Source organism: Conger conger, chromosome 14 (assembly GCF_963514075.1).
Source record: "Conger conger chromosome 14, fConCon1.1, whole genome shotgun sequence".
Taxonomy (NCBI): domain Eukaryota; kingdom Metazoa; phylum Chordata; class Actinopteri; order Anguilliformes; family Congridae; genus Conger; species Conger conger.
Genome location: NC_083773.1, coordinates 26,929,258 through 26,953,690, shown reverse-complemented (window position 1 = coordinate 26,953,690; position 24,433 = coordinate 26,929,258). Strand labels below are relative to the sequence as shown.

General features: G+C 41.2%; 1 protein-coding gene across 5 annotated transcripts in view; it reads left to right on the top strand.

Moving 5' to 3' along the window:
* Positions 1-21,972, top strand: part of apof (apolipoprotein F) — a 28,796-nt gene extending 6,824 nt beyond the window's left edge. Inside the window, exons 1-4 of one of the 5 annotated variants that reach the window (XM_061220262.1) lie at positions 59-134; positions 9,746-9,859; positions 12,089-12,169; positions 19,783-21,972. In XM_061220262.1, the coding sequence (XP_061076246.1) occupies positions 9,858-9,859; positions 12,089-12,169; positions 19,783-21,121 (1,422 nt within the window). In that variant the 5' untranslated portion in view covers positions 59-134; positions 9,746-9,857 and the 3' untranslated portion in view covers positions 21,122-21,972. Of the gene's footprint in view, positions 1-58; positions 135-9,745; positions 9,860-12,088; positions 12,170-19,046; positions 19,148-19,782 lie in introns of those variants that run through there. The other 4 variants (XM_061220263.1, XM_061220264.1, XM_061220261.1 and 1 more) reach the window with 4 other exon arrangements.
* Positions 21,973-24,433: the final 2,461 nt, after the last annotated feature.

The window sequence follows — 24,433 nt, the reverse complement described above, 5'->3', positions numbered from 1 at the left end:
CTGTTGAGTAACTGATTGAATGAAATGACTGATAAAGAAAACAATCTGGGGTTCAAAATACTGAAATTGACTGAAATCAACTGCCACTCTACCCTTGGCTGTGGAAAACAACAAGCTTTGAGGCAAACCTAATGGTATGCAAGCCTGCCTCCCTTCTGTTAAATTAAATGTGGGCCTAAGCATAAAATGTTTGTTTAATTGCAATTGAATTCACAAACATAACTGATTAGAAAATCACTAATTAATTAATTAATTAACTGATCACAAGATCGCAAATAGTAACAGATATAGTTTCAACAAGTGTAGTGAATGAGGTGGGGATGTGCATAGACAACTTAAATGAAGTCCAAATAGCTGAGATCCCATGTGTGACCATCCTTGAATGTTACTGTACCGTAAGCTCTGGTGAAGCGCTACGTCACTGTATAATGTGTTTGTATACAATTATCCTGGTTTTACTGGAAATGTTTGAGGTGGTGTCCATGTACAACAGTAGGCACTGTCAATGAACAGGAATAATTTATATTCACGAAATGTGCAACCAATCAGGTTATAATTAATTAAGGGATGAATAGTGAAACAAATTGTATTAGGGAAATAAGTTATCATCTGTTGCCATTGTTCCTGCCAATGTGAGGACTGACTTTGCACAGTGAGAAGGACAGTCTGTCTGTGGACAAACAAAAAGGAATAATTATTCTTTTTTTTTTAAATCCCACACTGGACAGCTTGGTCTGTAATACGCTATAATCGAGGTGCAACATGATCTGTAACACACTGTAGAGAAAGGTGGCACAGTCAGTAACATGCTGTAACAGAAGTGCAGCACGGACTCTAACTGAATATGATGTGACAGAGAGGGGCCTGATGGCGCAAAGGAGTGAATTTGCTGTTCCATACTCTATGTGGTTGTTGCCACGTACAGTATTGCTCAAAGTTAGATTGGGACTAGGTGGTCTTGTTAATTTTTTTATATTTATTTATTATTTATTTATTCAGTTGATTAAGTAAAAATAAAAATCACAATCCATTAATTGTTGAGCAGTACAGGACATCTAATTAAAATGCAGTCCAGAACTGCATCAAATGAAGACAGATGGCTGGCCAGCTAGCTATCTGGCCAGAATACCAAGCTACAGTAGCTTGCCAGGCTATGTACTGTAACAATTTGGCTTGCTGGATAGCTACCTAGTAGGTTGGCTGCAGTAATTAAACAACCTTGTCTAAAGATTACTGGTATTTAGCAGACACTCTTATCCAGAGAAACTATTGCAACTTTTTACGTAGTATCCATTTTTTCTGCTGGAGCATAGTGAAGCAACTCAGGTTGCTCAAGGGTAAAACAGTAGTGTTCTACCTGGGAATTAAACCTGCAACCTTTGGGTTATAAACTAAGTTCCCCAACTCATTATACCATATTATAAAACAAAACAGGTTATGAAACTTTTTGTTTAAGTCTCCTCTTGGAGGTATTCATTCCATTCCATAAATGAAAATCTTGCAATAAAATAGTTAGAAAATGTTTTTTTTCTAGCTGAGACATACTAGCTTGTCTACTGACTGGTTATGGGAAAACTTTGATGGTTTCTATCTTGAGGACTACAAAATCTGTTTTCCAATTTGTAATCCTGCCAACTTCCCTTGGTTTGTCATTTAAACTGTCAGGCATTTTCTTGGATCAGCAATTTCCTTCCCTGAATATGTGTAGTTATATGCAGTGGATGGGATATTACTGTACTAGATTAATAGTGAGGAGCTTTAGGCCAGCAAGATGAGGCTAGGCTTACAGTAAGGTTGTGTGCTTTTAAAGCAAAGCCATAAACAGCGTGACAGAGAGCTGGGTGAAATTGCTGTTCCAGGATCTGAATTGGACCTTTATTATCACAGATGGGTTTGTGGCGGTGGGGGGATGTTAGGATTTGGGATGGGTACTCATGAAACATAAAAGCATTGATCACATGCAAAGGAAGTGCTCTGTAGGGTTGTCACAGCAGTGTCTTGAGAACCATAATATGAGCATAAAATTGATGAAAATGAAAACAATGAGGCAGGACTTTCAGTTCATGGGAGGCTGTCTTTTTTGGTTTAATTCAGGAGTAGCAATGTGGCTCCGTGATCGAAGCGCCTGGTGTAGTGATGTTGCATGGCCTTTGGCATAATGCTCCTCCACTCAGAGAATAGCTATAATACAGCATGCAATGTGGGCATGCCTTGTATACCAACTCTCTCTGACCTGGTGTGTGCCACACAACTCATATCTTTGAGGTCATGTCAGGAGACTGTAATGATTGCTCCCTGGACATAATACAAAATGCGAAAATGCCTCGATAAATTTGTGCAGCAAACTTTACTTTGTACTGCACCACTTACAGTCAGTTTGTAAAACAGTGCGTCATAGCAAGAATTACACAGAGCAAGAAAAAAAAGAAAAATGTATGCCAGTGTGGGAACAGACTTATCAATTATGCTTTCACTACTTTTCCATTTTGTAGCAATGATATTTGATTGTTTCACATCAAATGAAAAACAAAAATATAAAATGTCAAAAATTCCAATGATCCCCTTCACTGCATTCGGTCACATATATATGACTTTTAGTTGAATGATAGGTGAGTATTTGTCAGTAAATAGTTGGCCATTATCCAAAGCGCTGTACAATAGATGCTTCTCACACACCAACGGCAATTGGCTGCCATGCAAGGTACCAATCAGCTTCGACACTTCGACACACCCTAGGCGGGTATTGGACACAATGGCTCCAAGGAGATGACTGTCCATACCATTATAAATCCACCGCCATGTCTAGCAAACGGTAGACATTGTGGGTTGAAAGCTTCCTTTGGCTTTCTCCAAATGAAAAGACAGTATAAGATAAATCACCAAAGCATGATGCTTTTACCCTTTGCCCAGGAATCCAGATTTTGTGATCCTTTAGCCAGGTGTTTTGTTGTGCATTAGCCTACCAATGTTTGTTGAGAATGGGTCACGGATGATTTTACTCAATTCTGTTGTCACTTCCGAGGCTGTAGTTTTTGTGTGTTTAGCAGCTATCCTGTTTAGTGACCTTCTTATCTGTCCATTTTGAAGCGCTTTAACTTGCAACAACTGATCCTCCTTGCTTAACTGACAACAACTGATCCTCCTTTTTGTTAAATGTTCTAATGTTTTGTTCTGTTCCCCTTGCCACATTAAATAATTTAGCTGTTATTGTGAACGATGCACCTGCACTTCAGGCATTGATTATTTGGTGTCTTTTAGTTGCCTCATGTTGTTTTGGAAACTCACGTATCAAAGCGCTGATTGCTCGATCTCTTTTATAGTTGACACATACTGCTAATTTGTATTCAGATGCTGGAATATGACACCTATGTACTGCCTTTGTAACTGTAATTTAATTACTTCAAAGTTAAAGTCCTTTTTCATGTGGTGTCTGATATTTTATCCAACCCCTGAGTACATGGTTATATATACTCAGTGAGTACTTTATTAGGTATTTATTATACTTATTTTTTAGACTTCTACTGTTGTAGCCTATCCACTTAGAGGTTTAACACGTTGTGTGTTCAGAGATGCTCTTCTGCATACCACTGTTGTAATGTGTGGTTATTTGCGTTACTGTCTCCTTCCTGTCAGCTTCAACTTGTCTGGACCTTTCACATTAACAACGCATTTCTCCCCACATAACTGCTGGTCACTGGCTGTTTTTGTTTTTCGCACCATTCTCAGTAAACTCTAGAAAACTTTTGTGTGAATATACCAGGAGGTCAGCAGTTACAGAAATACTCAAACCAGTCCGTCTGGCTCCAACAATCAAATCACTGCGATCACATTCCCCGTTGATATGGACGTTAACTGAAACTCCTGACCCCTATCTGCATGATTTTATGCATTGCACTGCTGCCACACGATTGGCTGTTAGATAATCGCATGATTAAGTAGGTATAATAAAGTAAAAATGTTCCTAATAAAGTGCATGGTTCTAGCTCTACATATCGACAGGGATTTGCAAAACAAAAATGGTTGAAATATAAATGGGTGATGGTGTTCCTTCACTCACCCCTCCCCCCTCTCTCTCTGATCGTGTACTCTCTGGGACGCTGTCTTTGTCTGCAGCATCTGTAATGAACCTCTCCTTTATCTGCTTTATCTCTGATTGCTTCCTGAAAAAGGTATCTGGCCACGGCCTCTTCAGACGTGAGCATCGGTGTTTACTGTTCCGGCAAAGTCAAATCTACTTTGGGGGAAAAAAACTGAATGTGAAATATAGAAATGCTTCAAAACTGGGAATGAACTCAGTGGCCACAGTGCTGGAATACATTCATTTACTGGATATGAAGCCTCAGAAGGAGAGAAGAACCGGCTAAATATGCAACAAATGGGCCTATAAGGCTCTCACACAGGCAGTCCAGGCTCTTCTGACTGGGGTGGCCCAAGTAGGGCAAGGACTCAAGCAGGGGACGCACTAAGCACTAAGTTTGGGCAGGGTGGGTTGCCCAGTTGTGGATCAAGGGGCAGGATGAACAACAGGGAAGGGGGGTTAACTGCTGAGGCAGTTGTTTCATTGTGTCATTTCGGCAGTGATGCGCTTCTGCCTTGAAGGTCCATGACAATTTGACAATTGCGGCTCATGATTTTAGAGGTGGCACCCAGGGTGGCCCATCAGATATTTGGTGGTTTTGGTGTTCTGCAACCTTTGCCCCTAGTCAGTTTGGTCCCAACCTCAGGAGATTGCTTTTCCCCCTCCTTTTGTCGCCTCGCAATCTGACGTGAAAATAATGAAGTGTCCTACTGGTAACCCCTCTCCCATCACCCAAGCTCTACTCTCATGTGGGTATGCTTGGGATGTGCTCGATAGTATGTGTGTGTGTGAGCCAGTGCTGTATTTGGCCTTTCAGGAAATTGTATTGTTACGGTCTCTTAACAAGAGGCTCTCTGCTGTCCTCCCACTCAGGGACAGACAGCCACTGTTTCCTCAGCCTATACAACAATTAAGGAGTCAATGTCTTCATAAGAGAGACAGAACTGTTGTAATCATGATACTCTAGTTGTCTGTCACAAAAGATGTCACTTGCAGAATTTGTCTTCAAAAGTGGCATGGCTTGGTTTTTTCAGTCATAGGATTGTCAGTTTCTTTGTTTGTGATGACGTCTGTGCTCACAGTAAGAAGACTGAATAACACTGCAGGGCCCCTACACAAATCTTTGCCATTTTCACCATTATTATAAATATTCAATGGAAAATGTCTTTCTGTAAAGAAAATCTTAATACCCTTGGCTGAGAATGTCTGCATGCTACATGCCATGACATATATTCTGGGGCTTTCAATATGTAAATGAGAAAATTATTTTTGAAATGGTGCAATAATGAAACCGCCTTCATGAATAAAAGAAGCATTGAACTCGGGTCTAAAGTAAAGCTGTCAGATTGAACCATGGTGTTCAGTTGGTGCTGCCAGTGGGATCTATGTGCATCTCTGCCCTTTGTGTAAGCAGAAACAACAGGCGAGTAAACTTAGAGGGAAGGTGCTTTTAAATAGTTTAATCAGACAGTCCATGGCTGTGACCTCAGTAATATCTGTCACTGCAACATTCTGACTTGGTCATCAGTGGCCTGCATGCATCATAGGCCTGGATCCTCATCTTTTTTCATGTTTTGACAAATGAATGTGTGTTTTTTGCCCAACTGTTTCTGTGAAGACATTTCAAACCTTTCCATATTACCATATACCAGTTCAAAGATAATAAGATCGACACAGTTGATATGTCATCTTTAATCATATGACATATACACTCAGTGAGCACTTTATGAGGTATTTATTAAACGTATTCTCCTGCTGCTGTAGCCTATCCACATTGAGGTTTGATGCATTGTGTGTTCTGAGATGCTCTTCTGCTTATCATTGTTGTAATGTGTGGTTATTTATGTTACTGTCACCTTCTGTCAGCTTCAATCAGTCTGGCCCTTCTCCTCTGACGTCTCTCATTAACAACACATTTCAGCCTGCAGAACTGCTGCTCACTGGATGTTTTTTGTTTTTCACACCATTCATTCTCTGCAAACTCTAGAGATTGTTGTCTGTAAGAATCACAGGAGATCAGTAGTTTCTGAGATAATCAAACCACCCTGTGGCACCAACAGTTATTCCACGGTCAAAGTCACTTAGGTCACATTTCTTTCCCATTCTGACATTTGCTCTGAAACAGCTGAACCTCTTGACCACGCCCACATGCTTTGCGGCCACATGATTGACTGATAAAATATTTGCATTAACAAGCTGGTGTACAGGTCTACCTAATAAAGTGATCACTGAGTGTAAATAGGCAACAGAAAATACACAGTGTTCATTGCCACAATCTCTGTTATTGATTTGATTGATTGTTGACAAGCACATGCTCTGCTCTGAAGCATGTGATGACAGCACCACCTCTTATCACAAGATTACAAGAAAGATGCTAAGGGCTGAATCCAGAACAGCCCTTTAGTGCATTTTCCGCATAACCGATTGCGAGATTGCGAGATTTGGCCCGAAGTGTGCTGCTTAACAGATGAATGTGGAAGGGCCAGTCGACCAGGGGTGTGTCTGCAACAAGGTGCAATCTGGCACTAGAGTCAGCTGTGTAGGGCTACTGGCCACAGTCAACCCTGACATGATCCACAGTCAATACCTGGCTGCACAAGAACCGTGCCTTAACAGATGAGCCAACTAGCAACTCACTACCAGTCATCTCTTTAAATAGTACCCTGAGATCTCATTAAATCTAGCCCCAGCTTATTATTCCATTATTCAAAGGGGTGGGGGTTGGGGGTGAAATGGGAGAAGTGTTCAATCCCTTTGTTCTCTGTTGTATTCTTGTAATAGATTAGCCACAATAAAATATTAATTTGCACTAATACTGCTTGTTCATTGTATTTATGTGCACTGCTCTCTTGAAATAATTGAATTGGCTGCGGTACTGGTTTGTTTTTAACGGGAGCTCGCTACGCCCTTATGCACTCTTTTGGTTAGTGACAACTCCAGTTGGCAGTCTCACAATAGGCTGGGCAGCAAAAATGGTTGTTAACACCACTTAGTATGCTAATGAGCACTGTGTGTGACCAGGGGGCATAAATACTTGTCGTAGTTGTACAGTAGGCAACTCTGAAAATCACAGAATTGGCTTGTTAAATAGCAAACAACAAGGTCTCATTGAATTTGGGGGCATGGTAGATCCAGAACTGTGGCAGAATTTATTTATTAATTTCATAAGCAAGTGGACTTGCTTGCTATTGACTTAACAATTTGATTCTTAATCCTTTAATTCAGTTTTTTAGTCTCAAATAGGAAAATGAATTTGACCTTGTGTGTGTAGAATCACTTTTTTCTGGATGACAGTTCCATGTTTCTATCTGCTAGGTCATTCTATTGCTCTTTAACATGTAAGTGACCATTACCTGTCCTCATTCCAAATATGGAATGTCAAATAACTATTCAAGCCTGCTCCATTGGTGCAATGTCTTCCAGCAAATCTTTATTCATCACGCCAGTCTTCCGCTGTTTCTTTTCACTCACATCTCATGCACTTGAATGTGTTTACCATGCAGATCTCTCACTCTCGCAATGGGTTATGCGGAAAATCCACTGAAGGGTAGTTCTGGATTCAGCCCTTAGCATCTTTCTCCAGCTCATAGAGTTGAGTTAGCGTTGGAAATCGTACTGCGTGTGCTCTTTCTCCAGCTCATAGAGTTGAGTTAGCGTTGGAAATCGTACTGCGTGTGCTCTTTCTCCAGCTCATAGAGTTGAGTTAGCGTTGGAAATCGTACTGCGTGTGCTCTTTCTCCAGCTCATAGAGTTCAGTTAGCGTTGGAAATCGTACTGCGTGTGCTCTTTCTTCAGCTCATAGAGTTCAGTTAGTGTTGGAAATCGTACTGCGTGTGCTCTTTCTTCAGCTCATAGAGTTCAGTTAGCGTTGGAAATCGTACTGCGTGTGCTCTTTCTCCAGCTCATAGAGTTGAGTTAGCGTTGGAAATCGTACTGCGTGTCCTCCTGTGAGGACACCATTGGTGACGCACACTTCCTCCAGCTTCCCTCGATGCTGGCTGAGAGGTCGGGCTGCCTGTTCCTGCCTCCCAGCTGACAGGGATTACTCTGATCCAATGTGCAGTGCTGCTTGACAGGAGTCCCAATAGATCCAGCTATATGAGGAAAAACTCAACTTGAGTCTTTTTGCTGCTGCAAAAGGATTTTTGATTAGGGTTGCAGTGGCCTTCGCCCCTGTACTTGATGGACCTTTCATCGCCTGTCTTGCTTGTTCAGACTTAAAGGGACAGGTTTCATATTCGGTGTGGTTTCTTGAATCATAACCTCCTTTTTTTCCAATGAGTACTTTTCTATCTGAGTTCAGATGAGTTCAGCTTTGGCCTTTGCTACATTAATGGTCTGTTAATTCTACTGATAAATCATGGCCATGTATAGATGACATATAGGAGTCATAATATTCTCTGGTGATGCATCCATTGCTCAATAGTGACTCACCAGTACCAATAATATTAATTTCACGAAAAATTAATTAAATAAAGTAAAACCCAGAACACCTCTTTTTACTTCAGTTCATGTTACAGGTTAGTTCTGAGGTTCTGAGTTTTACCCAGAAGTGCAGTTATTGAGCTGCTCCATGATACAGGCCCCTGGAGGATCTCCTGAGCCGAATTCAAAGCCTTCTCTGTCATGATTGCATTTCCCTGAATCCATGACAACCTAGTGGTCTTTGCAGAACAAGTTTAATTGAAAAGGTTAACCACAAATGCTAGTATGTGTCTCTTTCTCATTTTATTATCACAACAATTATATTCTTGTCCCTTTTCAAGGTGGACAAATAAACAAAAGTCTATTAATCAGATCATTGGTTAAGAAAGGCCCCCTGGGCTCCAGTTCATAATTAGTCTTGTTTATGACTTTGGGGACATATTGTATTAACAGTGAATGACTTCCCATGCCACTGTAGATCTAAAAGGACTGTGAATATTCCCCATTGCTGTTGAGCTTGGCTTCTGATTGGCCTCTTGGTTCTGTTGTCTGGTATGGTTAGGTGGACTCCAGCGTATGTGACAGCTCCAGGTTTTCTGGGGAAACATAGAGAATGTTCCCTCCGAATCCATTAGGATTACAGATAGGCATTTATTGCGCATTGTTTGCATTATGTATGAAAAACGTACTGCTGGAATTGGGTACTTTGTGGCAAATAGTCTCTGTTGGCAGTCCCTCAACCAGTCCCTGTGAAGTTCTTCAGTGAAGTTCCATGTTTAATTCACCATAATCATGTAACCATTTGTTTAACTTTTATTTCATTTGTAATCATTCATTTTGTGCGAGAGTGTACTGCGTGTATCTGTGTCCTCCTGCATTTGCATAGAGTACGTGTAGTAGGAGAGACCACGTGAACTTTTCTCTACAATATGTGTGTACATGTGTACATTACTGTGAGTGACTGCACGTGTGTCTCTCTGTGTGAGGGCGAATATGTGTATATGTTGTACTACATGTGTGTGGAATATGTCCGTATTGTTGTATACTGACATATTCTGTATTGTAGGTGTATTGTCTGTGTCTATGAATTTGCGTATGCGCATAATGACTAACTATGATTGTGAATATGATTGTGTCTGTGTGTATGCATGTATGCACCCAGAACTGTACTACATAAGATACTGAATATACCCTAACATCTCATTGATAGGAAGTATCTCCACTGTGTTTTTGTGGTGACAGATGGGCAGGTGCCCACCCTCCTCCTGTGCAATTGAATGACCTGGGGCACTCAGCACTACTGTTCTCCTTCGATTGAGAAAAGTCATCCATTACTACTCTCCCAGCTCCACCAATGTAATTATATTACTTTAATAACGCGGGTTTCATAATAAACACAATTGACAGATTTTCTTCACCATCCATCTTTGGGCAGGTTCATACGGATAAAATGAAGCGTGCAAATGAAAATGTGATGACATATTCGTGGGCGCTTGGGTTGGATAGAGCATTTTCACGGGAACGTGTATACATCAAAACAAGTCACTCATGGCTGCGTTACAACAAAGACTTGTGTAACACACTCTGATTTTAAGAATAGACCATTGTTTCCTATCGTTCCCTCATCAAGACATCCGATGCCAAAATGCTCACGCGTGTATACAGTACATAAACACATGTGCATCTCAAATTGCTTAGAAATAATGCTCCCCTCTGTCTTGGAGAAGGCTCTCGTCGTCTGTCTGACGACATGGGCCCATCAGATCCTAGGAAAGATGGAGGAAAATGTAGCTGTGAAAGGGTTAAATAGAGACATCATGGAGGAAAAGTAAATGTCTATGAAAGTATGCCTCGTTTACGATGGTACAAGTGTGACCTGGCAATCTTCTGGGAGCCTATATTCCATTCTGCACTTTCCTGTAGAGTACATTATGTGCACAGAGACATATGTAGCTGCGATGTAGCCGAATCGCATTATACCGAAACCAACTGGGAAGCTGTCCAATTTTATTTTTGGTTATATGGATGATTAATGTGTGTGAGCAAGAGAGAGTGAGATACACATACAAAGAGAGCAAGAGAGTGAGTGTGAGGGAGAAAGAGAGGGAGAGAGAGAGAGAGAGAGAGAGAGAGAGAGAGAGACAGAGAGACAGAGAGACAGAGAAAGAGAGAGCGAGAGCGAGAGAGAGAGAGAGAGAGAGAGAGAGAGAGAGAAAATGCATTTTTTGTAGCAGAGCGTTTGGTTGTCAGTCCCTTGAGAGGTCACTAACCCAGTCTGCTTTATTAGTTTTTAGAATGAGAGTTTAGGACACTGAATCATTGGCTCCCACGCCTGCAGCAGGCCTCTTGGACAGGTTATTAGGATGATGCATGTGAGTCCAGACAAGTGTAGATGGAGGCTGGGCTAAAGAGTGGTTTGTCTTCCATAATATCTGTTCAGTATTTACAAGCATCGGCGTAGCTACAATGTCTGCATGTACACATTGTATCTACACTATACATGTACACATGTCATATGCAGTTCATTGCAAAAGTATTGGGAGCAGCTAGCAAGCAGGCTGCTCTGAACCGGCATCTGCACTTCAATACGGCAAGGAGGACAAAGAACACTTCTGAGCACGTGCACAGATTACCAGGGGGTATACATATGCAGTTAAATGCAAAACTATTGGGACAGTGTCATGATTTTTGTTGTCTTGGCTCTGTACTCCAGTACATTACATTTCAAATAAAAAGGAACATGTTGTCAGTTTTAATGTGATGGTATGCAGCAGGAATTACAGCCCTTTTTATCCACAGTCCCCCATTTTAATGGTTTCATTTCATTTGCCATTACTGATGTAGGATTTTATCAGGGCTGAAATGATAAACTATGGAGCAGTATCATTTGGCAGCAGGGATTTTGAAATTATTTTGACAGTTGTTTCATAAATGATGTATAAATCTGGAATAATGATCGTATATTCAATACTTTTGTCGTTAAATAGTCGCAATATAATGTGTTTACTAAGTCTCAAATTCGGTCCTGGGGATCCTTGTGCATGCTGACCACAATTGCAATCCCAGAATTTTACCCAGCTGTTCGGTTTTCATGTTTTAGGGATTATTTACCCTCTTAAGGCACATTATGTCAGAAATAGGTATGCATGCCATGAAGAATGATATCCCATATTCACATTGTGCTCATTGTGCTATTTTACAAATGATTATATGAAAAGAGATAATCAAAACAATCTGTGATCAAATTAAAGACTCAGGCAAATCAACAGTCTCTTAAATGGTGAAAGTGTGCTCACAGGGCACTAAAACTAACCATTTGATAGCTAATGAAGAATAAGCAAATGATAATGAGTTTAACGACAATTTATGAAAGCACTTAAATAGTTCATTGAGCAAGAGATTGGCTGTAACAAAAGCCAGCATGCACCGCAGTCCCCAGGACCAAGTTTGAGAACCAGTGGGCTAGGTGAGATTGTGAGGGAAATTATCAGCCATGACAGTGGATGAGAGTTGTAGCACAATCCCCCACAATCCCCCCCTCCCAATGGCTGCTCTCCACTGTCCCTCTTCACCTCTCTTCCCCAGGGAGGTCTTCAGCACAATGGACAGTGATTGGCTCACACAGCTGGGGTTCAGGAGTAATCAGCTCTGGTTGATTTTGTTCAGGTGAGTTTTAAACACATATCTCTTGGACAGCTGTAGCCATTCATATGTTCTTGAGAATTAAAAATGTACAAAATGGTTGCAGCAAATCACCCAAGCTATTTTGGAATTGTGAACTGCACTATAAATGCATATATTATTTTTAGGACTGTCAATGTTAATTTGAATACATTCATTTAAAATGTTTGAATTTCAAATATAATCCCAATTTTCCAGAAAATTCGATGCATGTTGTACATCCTATCAGTGTTTTCCATAGCACAGAAAGATCAATATGTGACAAAAGTCATTATGAAAGTAGCAACAGCTTGAAATTAGAAAGCAGTTAAATAATTCATTATGAGCATTTTATTTCATAAATCATCACCTGAACAAGTTCAACTCAACTTGACTTAACCCAATGGCTTGCATTTCAATGTCACTGCTACAACTTGTGCAGTGTTCTGCTGTAAATGGTTTAATTTACTTCCAGTAAGCTATTGCTTTAATGACAGATCTGTACCTAAATCCATTCATTAGAAGCCTTGATTTGTAAATGCATTATAAAGGTATGAACCAATGCGAAAACACTGATCATTTGGTTACACACATTTTTCCTATTGCAGAAGCTGTCATATTTCTTAAGCTATTTTTAATCATTTATGTAGATGAACCTGCACGCTTTGGTTTCTGTTTTGTTCCAACAAATGAGCTTGGCAGAAAAAAGTGTGTCTTGAGGGTGTCATTGCATTATCTACAAGCTGATGCGAAGCTATTTATCAATATTCTAGTAATTGCCAGTCCAAGGTCATTGTTGATGCAATGCAACAAAAAAGCATGCAACTTGTATTCAGAGCAAGAACATTAAGTTTATTATCATCTGGCAGCACAGGGCATGACGTTGTGTTTGCGACAGAATGAAGCAACTTTTGCCCTCTGCTAATCATGGTCTGGTAATCGTGTAGAGTACATGCGCTTTGACTGTCTCATCTTCAGGAAGCAGTTATTGCAACACTTTTTTGTTTTATGTCTGCTAAATACCTGCATTTTTATTTATTTTGTAGAATACTATACCCCAATAGATTTGTATAGACTTGAAAAACCGCTGTTCTGCACCAGCATCTCACTACAGACACAAATACTTTGGTGCATCTGTTGCTTCCTCACGTCCAAATTAATATTTAAAGTAGCAACATTTTACAACATTTAAAATAGCTTTTACAGAAATAGTACAACTTACTGAATGTGACCTACCATTGTTGCTTACCTCTTCATTGCTGCAAGAAAATCATTTTACATACAGTATATACACCATATATCAAAAACATTTCAAACAAAAGCGGGAAATTAATATATTGTAGAATTGTTTATTCCTAAATTGTTTGACTGAATCCCAAAAAACTTAAGTCTGACTTGATTAAATTGTACAGTATATACACTTAAAAATTGTATTTAATTAAATCAAGGGGTTTGCTTTTTGCGGCACAGATGGTGCAGTGGGTAGCACTGCCGCCTCACAGCAAGGAGGTCCTGGGCCTCTCTGTGCGGAGTTTGCATGTTCTCCCCGTGTCTGCGTGGGTTTCCTCCGGGTACTCCGGTTTCCTCCCACAGTCCAAAGGCATGCAGGTTAGGCTGATTGGAGAGTCTAAATTGCCCGTAGGTATGAGTATGTGAGTGTGTGAGTGTGTGAGTGAATGGTGTGTGTGCCCTGCGATGGACTGGCGACCTGTCCAGGGTGTATTCCTGCCTTTCGCCCAATGTATGCTGGGATAGGCTTCAGCCCCCCTGCGACCCTGTTCAGGATAAGCGGGTTCAGATAATGGATGGATGGATGGATGGTTTGCTTTTTCATTTTTATTATATTTGTTTCTGTGTTTCTATATCTTTAAATACAATTTAATGTTTTTTAATGAAATTCATTTGAAATTATTTGAGCACATTTTATCAATTAAATGAATCGCAGTTAATCATAGTAAATCTGACAATTAACTAGTTAATTTTATTGTTTGACTCATCATCATCGTGATCGTCATCACAAACTCTTGCTGCTGTGGCAACAGCCCAAATGTACAGCAGTTGGCCCAGGCTATTACCTCTGTTAAACAATTGACCTACTCATGCATTTGCCTCACTACACACTACACACTAGATCACAGCCATCTGCCTTGCCAATGTGTCTGTCACTCCTGAAAAACATCAGTTCAGCCACCTCCTGTCTCCATGCAAACTGTTCACTCGCCCACTCTATCCTGGCACTGATATAGACACCAAACCGCTTAACTTCATGAAAGGTTTCAAAAAGACTCCACCTTTTCAAAAGAATATCTTTCTTTTCCTCTGTGCCATAGCACATCCAATTTAGACAGTTAGCGCTGGCGCCCCTGCCCATCAGCACTGATATGGACAGGATTAGATTCAGGACCAGAGGGCAGGATAATCAAACAAACAAAAAATGTATCCCAGTCATCTCCTCTTCGAACCGAACCTCATCCCATGAGGTCAGTCACTATGCTTTTCGTGCGAAGTGGTTGATATCAGTGTTTTGTGGGCCATTTCAGTCCATTGGTCCTCAATGTGGTGTTTGATTAAAATCTTTGAAACGTGAGTGAGCAAACTAGTCCAATGCACTTGATGTGACAAAAGGCTGGCTGTTCCTCATTCCCACGAGGATTTCTCCCTCCTGCCCTGTTGTTTGCAGCTCTGCCCGTCACCCCATCTGCACAGCCAGGTGCCATCAGTCCACCGAGATCTGGATCACCCTCCCCAACGTTCATATGTCGTTCCTCCAGCTTCTTGCCAAACCTGGCTTTGCCCCAAATCAAACAGGGAGCATTCACACCTTTTTTCTACACATAAATGAACGGGTTCAATAATGTGTCAAATTCATTTCAGTTGGCAGGATGAAAGACTGTTGGCTGCATTCATCGGGCTGCATTCCAGTGCGAGATCGACCATTTCCTCACCACGCATTGTCTTTGGCTGATTCATGTCACTGCTAAAGACTTGTAATTAAGCTAATTAGTTAAGATTTTCAGGGCCAGTAATGGATTTCTCCCTGAGGGTTTTTCCCAATGGTCACTCTTGAGGGCTCTATTCCTGCCTCTGTATGCGGTGGAAGCAATTTGTGTGTGTCCAGATGTATTCATTTCATCCACATATTCTTCGTATTTTCTGTGCTATTCTGATAGCTATAAAAATATGTATTGTTGTATTGATATCTATACTCCGTCATCTCAAATAGAGAGGTAGCTAAATTAAACCAAGACCTTGCTGTGACTTACTGATGGAAGTTGTAACATGCCCTCAACATATTTTTTAAAAAGCACAATATGTACACGAATCCAGGCCACGTCATCCACTTGTTTTTGAAGATGATGGTCCAGCAGGGGCCTCAGGATGGCTGAGCAACCCCCCCCCCATTTCCCCAGTGCTGAAAAAAACAGCTGAATATGAGCTGAATACAATGGCTGGTGATGCCATGTGCCACAATATGAAGCCCACTTCCCCATTGTGGGAGAAAGACAAATCATGTGAGAGACACTTATCTATTTTTCATATTCGGTATCTTATTGTGATACAAAACAGATCATTTATATCATAAATGTATCGTGAACGTGGTATGATGAGCCCCACGGCTCATCAAGAGGCTTAGTCTTTATGTGGCTGCACAATGGCCACTTCACGTACAAGGGACGGCAATATTTGTTTGTTCACTGAACAGTTTTTATTTTTTTAATTTTGTGTTTTTATTATTTTGGAACAACTGTCTTGTCCAATTATGTTAATTTGTTTTGCTTTATGTTGAAGTTTGAGTTGGTTGTAAAACTTGGGAGGAAGGGGGAAACCATCAATCATCTTTGACATTTGACGCAGCGACGTAATGACATTAGCCTACAGCTATCCCTCGTCAACATGAGTCGGACATGAGATCTATTGATGTGTACATCAGGGCAATGTCCTTTCCCCAGTAATTTTGCAGTTAAACAATTCAAAAGATATAGTGATTATTTTTCCATCTCTGCATAAATGAATTATTTTCTTTCCGGGAGAAGAAAAAGCAGAGGAGAGGAGCATTTGACTAGATCTCACTCTTCTGTAACTTCATTAAGATGGCCGGCTTGATCGGCTCCTCCCTCTTAATCTTGCTTTCCTGCCTCTTTTGCTCTTTTCCCAGCATCCTCTAGTTATTACAAAGATAGCCACATGCAGATGACACTGAGAGATGCAAAGAGATCAATCAAGGAGGCCCATTATGGACTTCCTTTAAAGTTCAATGTCGTGCCAATGCCGTTCTCCCCAGATAATGGTTTAACATACACTCTTATTTTAGAAAATACAATATATTGTATTGGGGGAGTTAAGGGAACAAACTCTGCCAGCAACAGCTCCTTTGTGGCACAATCACTATTTTTTAGAGACCAGCCAAGTGGTTCCAAACCCTGTTCCTGGAAAACTGATGTCATGTAGGTTTTCATTTCAATTTGGCACACTTGACTCTACTAATTAGCAGTTCAATGAGATCCCTAGCTGCTGAAAGAGGGGTGCTTTTTGAGGACAGTAGATCTCCTGAACAGGGTTGGGAACCACTGCAATAGCCAATAGAATAACATGCGTGCATTACCAAAGAAGAATAGGTTGAAACATCACATACTGTAGTTTAAAAGTGAACCATATATCAAGAGGCAAGCAGCCCAAATTAGCTGAGAAAGCTCTGTGTTTGCTAAAAGGAGGCAACAGACATAAACAAATACAGGACTGAACAAAGAATAATGGCTATTTTGACATGTTGCTGCAAGTACGTTTCTGGTCAACAAAATCCAAAACATTCCAAATTCATTTCAGATATCAATTTTCTCCCCATCCACACATGAATACCTGTTCTGTCCTGTTCTGTTAGTTTGATTGATCAATCAATTAACTGCTTTTTCTCATGAAAGAAAGGAGATTTGTGGCTTTGTATGCATCTCAGCTAGCAGTATTCTTTCTGCAGCTGTTATAGTATCTGAGCCAGATTCCCCACTGCCCTTCATCCATACCTCACTTGGTTATGTATTACTTCGTCTTGGACAAATTCCACCTGCAACCAGCAGGAGGCTTGTCTCCACAGAAAACGAAACGGTGCCCTCTAGCGAGCATCACTGCTCAGCAGCTCCATAGGTTGACTGATCAGACAGTCATGATTTAGCTAAAACCAAGAGGGGTCCTAAAGTCTGACCACATTTAAATCTGGGAGTTATTTTAGCACGTAATCATGGAAATAAACAGAAAGTTTTAGGATTTTGAAAAATGTAAAACAAACTTACTTCATAGCTGTGCAAGAACTTGAAGCTGCACAATCCACAATCACCTGACTTCAAATCCATTGAAGATTTATGGGGGCACTTCAAGACTGATAAAAGCCAAGAATTCAGTAACATCAGAAGATGCTCATTGGAACATTGTAAAATAATGTTGGGATAACATGGATCAGATTTGTGGAGTCCATGCCAGCATTGTGAGTGCACGCTAACATTAAAGCAAAAGGAGGACATACCAAATACTAAGAAATTCTGAAATGAATGGGGTTTTTTTCAAAGTTTTCACTCACATTATTATGCTGATAATATAATTTGTAATGATTTTTTAAATATTATTAAGTTAGAAAAGAATGCAAAATAGAAGCATTTTCAATCGTGGTCTTTTTCTCACCATTAGTAGTGTTTGCTGCTGGTCATTCAAAAGCAGATAACAGAGTATACTTCTGGGCATGAAGGTCTCCATGTTACTGAAGAGATTAAAACGGACAGTGATCATATTACTGGACAGTAATGTACGTGTCCCAATATTGCAGTTCACAATGATGTCATCCTCGTGCTTCATGCTGTTCAGGAGGTACTTGATCCCAGCTTTCACTAATGTCTTCATTCCCGTAACTGAAAGACAATCGTTTCGACCTCTGTCCTGAACCTATATTTAATTTGAGTGGAAAATGTACAACTGCAATCATGGCTACTACTTATTTCTCTCAGAGTGACTGTGAGGTATAGTGAACCATGCATTTTAAATGACCATATACACAAAACAACTAATAACGTTTTAACCTTTTTATCCGGTCACGAGCACATCTTGTCCTGTGAAAACAGTGCATGACATGGACCTCCAGGGGGGCTTCACCTACTTTCATAAAGTTGTAAAAACATTCCTGCACAGTTAAATGTTGAGTGTTAAATCAACTCTTAGTGCTAGAGAGCTGAACATTAAGGTCAAGCGTGCCTGGACTGGAGGTAATTGTAAAATCTATAATAAATAGGCTAGTCATGGCAAAGAATATTGTTTCTTGGGTCTGCATAAACCACCCTCAACTGGAAGCATGGTTTTCTTACACGAAAAAAAGTTAATAACAAGTTCAGTATCATGGTAGGAATCTATAGAATGAATGTTTCACACAGAGTATAGAGCATTCGGGAAGACAGTCCCTTCATACTTCATCCCTTCTGCAGAAGAATGTTTTCTCGTATCATCGGCATGCCCGGCTCTTGTTCGTGCATAACATGTGCTGGCCTGTGGGAACACGGTGCAGTTCTCACCCCCCATGGTGCCCTCAAACTCCACGAACGATCGGCGGAATTGATGAAGATGTCACCCCAACTGGCCCCACCAAAAAAAAAAAAACCCCTGGCATGAAGAAAGACAGTCACCAAGTATCTGGGTCAAAGACAAAGCCCCCTATCCTCTCCAGGCAGTGGGAGAGAGAACGTGGAGGGCAAACAAACAAAACCCCTTTGGAAAACATGGGCCCTCTCCACGTGAATCAATATTCCAGCCTTGTCCTCGCTATTGAGCAAGAAGGCCAACGAATCGAGGGGGGCTGGTGGGGGGAAGAGAGGGGGGACTTTTATCATGAGAATCCCATTGGCGACTGGGAAAGACGTGATCTCTATATGTTTCCCCTGTGGGGAAGAGTTCTGACATACTCAGGCATCCTGGTTTCAGAAAAATACAGGCTGGATAGCTCTGCTCCTGGTGAGTGATGACAGGTGGCATTTGGAGAATAAAGTTTTTACTCAGTCTGTGCAGTAAAATCGAAAAATACTATTAAAACAATCTCCATAAAACAAAAAATGAATATTTAATTACTGCATTTTTATGACCAGAATAGGGTTCTGTTTATAATGTAATTTTTTACACTGGTTGCAGTGTAATTGTTTGAATTGTGAAGTTGAACATTTCATTGTCAGTAAAACTTCTGACAGCTAACAAACATTACATTTTTTGAATAATTTTGAATAAATGAAAATGGAAAATTAAAATAGCAGTTGCAAAAATGTTTTGACGCTACTTTTGTTTGCAGTTTTGCAAGGTCATTTTGAAGAACTTTCTAGTGCTGACAAATTCAGCAGTGTTTTTGGATGTCCTGAGAACTGTAATAATCATACAGATGGGTTCAGAGCAGCTGGCCTGGGGCTGCTTTTGCTTTTTTACAGGAATCCTTTGATGTAGAAAGAGCGCCGACGCTTAATCTCGCAGGACAACTGCGTCAGTTTGACTTTTGGAAGCAGGCAATAGTAGAACAAATGGTCACATATATGTATAAGTGTGTATAATATAATGTACATTTTTGTTTATAAAGTCTTAAATAATTCTCATCTCATTCTCAGCCTGTTATTGTTGAAGTTGAGGGGGGAATTGCTTTCTGGCAGTATGATGAACCTGGACCTGACCTGGCTGCTCGTGATCCAGCTCTTGTTGACCGGCTCCACTTTCTCCATCTCTCAAAGTCCATTTGGCCTGGATGATGGACTGCATCATGGCTTGGCTGTGGAGGACGAGGAGAAAGGAAAGCAGGAGAGGAAATTTTTCATTTCAGGGTCGCCTCTGGAGCATGGTCACCCAGAGAAGAGGGTTTTGGGGCTGGGTGAGGCATCTCTGGAGGAAGAAGACAGGGAGCAGGCAGCCCTGCGTCTGGTATCAATGATCACGGCAATGCTCCGGGACAAGGTGCAGGCAGCCCCCCTGCTGGGCAATGCCAGCTGTGAAGAGCTGCTGGCTTCTGCCTCCCTGGGGGGCACCTCCTTGGCCCTCTTCCCCCGTGAGCTGCTGGGCCTCTCCCTGGTGCCAGTTCTGGGGGTGTCTGGCTGCCCCCAGGAGGCCAAGACTTTGATACTGCAGCTGTTTGAACTACTGGGCATGGCCGACACAGAGGAGCTTCTGCTGGAGATCAAGGACTTGATTAGATGGAGCTCTTACCCCCATGCCACTGCGGCTCCGGCCCCACCCATGGGGAATACCCAGGCAGGGCGCCACCTGCAGGCTGTCATGTTCAACATCCAGCAGCTGGCCGGGACAGGGGAATCAGCGGGGGAAGGTGTGGAAGAAGGCGGGGATGAGAGGCAGGAAAGGTGCCAGGGGTGGACTCGGGTGAATGGGACCTTCCTATTGGGAGATACAGCTGGGGAGGAGGGCAGGATTCAGGAAGCGGTACAGACCTGTGAAAACCTTGGTGCCAAGTGTGCTGGGGTGTCTAGTGGGGCAAGCCCTGGGGAGTACCGGGCAGTGCTGAGGAGGGGCGGCCGGATTGTGCCCACTGCCTCCCAGTCAGAGAGCTGGATCCGTGAGTGCCAGGAGCCCCTGGCCAGGCGCGTTCGACGCAGCCACCAGATCAACTGCGTCAACAAGCGGGAGGAGCGTGTCTACAGTGTGGTTGAGTGGATCCCCGGTGTCAGCACGCTCTACAACCTGGGGACCGCCGTCTACTATGCCTCCGTCAACTGCTCCGAGATGGCGAAGGAGAGGGCCATCCTCAGCGCTGTGGACCTGGGGACTGATGCCCTCATGGTCGTCACCGGGGGCGCAGCAGGGGTGGCCGGCTACGCGCTGGGGGCGGGAGTGAAGACAGGAGTGAAAGCAGGGATCAAGTACCTCCTGAACAGCATGAAGCACGAGGATGACATCATCGTGAACCGCAACAGCTGGGACACGTACATTACTGTCCAGTAATATGAGTGCAATCCAATCCAATTAGCTAGCCCCATCTCCCCCCTCCAAAAAAAGAAATATAAATCCATGAGTTTGCAGACACTTCTGGGCACAGACCTCGGCTCCATTTAAAGATATTTCAGCAATTATTTTCGTGTCCTGGAAGAAGACCTCAAGTCAAGTCAGGAACTTGTAAAAACTCCCAATTAAATGTTTTTGCCAAGCAATCATTTTGCTTCTAAGTGGCTGCTGAGGGAAGTCAATCATAGTGAATCATAGTGTGAAAGACATTGCAAACTACTCTTTTTATATCTGTGTAAATGTGTTGGATTACATCCTCTGTAGACTAGCTGGTGACATTGTGGAGTGCCTCCAGTCTACTAGTTACTGAAATGTACAGTTTTCATACAGCTTTTTCTGGACTGAGGAAAAAAACATTTACAATGTACATAAAATGCAGTATTTTGATAAATATCTGTCAATTATTATCAAGTTAAAGAACTGAAATCTTGCTTGTGGCTCTTATTGCAGCACATTTTGGGATTTGTTTTAAATGTATTTACAGTAGTAAAATGCAGCAATCATTCTTTTTAGCAACAGTTTAATTAACTCCACTCTAGCTGCCTTTAAATTGCTTTTCTTGTGCCATGTATATTGTCAGGGCCTACTACAAAAGATCATTTAAATGATCTTATAGCACTAAGAAACTGCACAGAAAATAAATTGGAGAGAACATGATAGGATTGAGGGCCAGTATATATCCTTTGGCTTCACTAGTTTTTATGGATAAAAATATTGTTTTTTATTTGTTAAAGCAGTTTTCATGGCCATATATTCCAGTCATTGTATTGAATAAACATTTATCACAGTGATTAATTGTGGTCATTTATTAATTTAAACTGACACAAAAGTACTGAAATGGAAAGATTTGGACACCTCCTTAATGTCTCCCAAATGACTAGCCTTTTATCTCTAAATATTAAACATTTGTGAGAAACTGCTCATTTTAGTGCCTAAGGTAAGTGAACTGTGTATGACCTGTATGACCTAATATTGAACTCTGACCTAATATTATACTGTATTTCTTAATAATACAACCTATTTATTTCTATGGCAAAATAGAATAGCTAGTAGAATCACCCACAAAACATTTTGAAACCTATATGCCACTGAATATCAGGGCATACAGTATCTACACACTTTTTTGCCAATTCCATTAGACATTCAACCTTTTGTGTAAAATCCACATGGCAAAACTGTGTTTTAATAATAGTGTAAATTATTATCTCTGTCAAATATGGGACACACTCTAAAAATCTGCCCAGTGTGGGTATATACAGTCAGGTCCATAAATATTGGGACATCGACACAATTCTCTTCTTTTTGGCTCTATACACCACCACAATGGATTTGAAATGAAATTAACAAGCTATGCTTTAACTGCAGACTTTCAGCTTTAATTTGAGGGTACATCCAAATCAGGTGAATGGTGTAGGAATTACAACAGTTTCTATATGTGCCTCCCACTTTTTAAGGGACCAAAAGTAATGAGACAATTGGCTGCTCAGCTGTTCCATGGCCAGGTGTGTGTTATTCCCTCATTATCTCATTTACAAGGAGCAGATACAAGGTCTAGAGTTCATTTCAAGTGTGCTATTTGCATTTGGAATCTGTTGCTGTCAGCTTTCAATATGAGATCCAAAGAGCTGTCACTATCAGTGAAGCAAGCCATCATTAGGCTGAAAAATCAAAACAAACCCATTAGAGAGATAGCAAAAACATTAGGTGTGGCCAAATCAACTGTTTGGAACATTCTTAAAAATGAAGAACGCTTCGGTGAGCTCAGCAACACCAAAAGACCCGGAAGACCACAGAAAACAAGCAGTGGTGGATGACAACATAATTATTTCCCTGGTGAAGAAAAACCCCTTCACAACAGTTGGCCAGATCAAGAACACTCTCCAGGAGGTAGGTGTATGTGTGTCAAAGTCAACAATCAAGAGAAGACTTCACCAGAGTGAATACAGAGGGTTCACCACAAGATGTAAACCATTGGTGAGCCTCAAAAACAGGAAGACCAGATTAGAGTTTGCCAAACAACGTCTAAAAAAGCCTTTACAGTTCTGGAACAACATCCTATGGACAGATAAGACAAAGATCAACTTGTACCAGAATGATGGGAAGAGAAGAGTATGGAGAAGGAAAGGAACTGTTCATGATCCAAAACATACCACCTCATCAGTGAAGCATGGTGGTGGTAGTGTCATGGTGTGGGCATGTATGGCTGCCAATGGAACTGGTTCCCTTGTATTTATTGATGATGTGACTGCTGACAAAAGCAGCAGGGTGAATTCTGAAGTGTTTCGGGCAATATTATCTGCTCATATTCAGCCAAATGCTTCAGAACTCATTGGACGGCGCTTCACAGTGCAGATGGACAATGACCCAAAGCATACTGCAAAAGCAACCAAAGAGTTTTTTAAGGCAAACAAGTGGAATGTTATGCAATGGCCAAGTCAATCACCTGACCTGAATCCGATTGAGCATGCATTTCACTTGCTGAAGACAAAACTGAAGGGAAAATGCCCCAAGAACAAGCAGGAACTGAAGACAATTGCAGTAGAGGCCTGGCAGAGCATCACCAGGGATGAAACCCAGCGTCTGGTGATGTCTATATGTTCCAGACTTCAGGCTGTAATTGACTGCAAAGGATTTGCAACCAAGTATTAAAAAGTGAAAGTTTGATTTATGATTGTTAGTTTGTCCCATTACATATACAAACTGTTGTAATTCCTACACCGTTCACCTGTAAATACCCTCAAATTAAAGCTGAAAGTCTGCAGTTAAAGCACATCTTGTTCCTTTCATTTCAAATCCATTGGTGGTGTATAGAGCCAAAAAGAAGAGAATTGTGTCGATGTCCCAATATTTATGGACCTGACTGTACATTGGGCTCCAGAATCTTTGCCCCCCTTGTCTGGCAATGCAGAAAAAAATACTACAAAAATAATCAATAGAATTATTGAGAAACTAAATTCCATGAGCCTGGGTACAGCAATACCTTCCTGTGACACTGCACACCTAGTCAGTTTATTTTGCACAGCTTTCCATACATCCACAAAAATGAAATGGCATTTACACTAGAGATAAAACAGTATTTATTAGGGAAACCTCTATCAGTAAAATAGACAGCAATGGAAAGCTGACAAATTATATTTCCCAAAAACAACTTTGGCAGATGAGCTACAGGTTGCTGACTCACATAAAGAAAAGATGGCCACAGAACCATAAATGATGTTTTATACATTTAATATGATAATCTATGGCAATAAT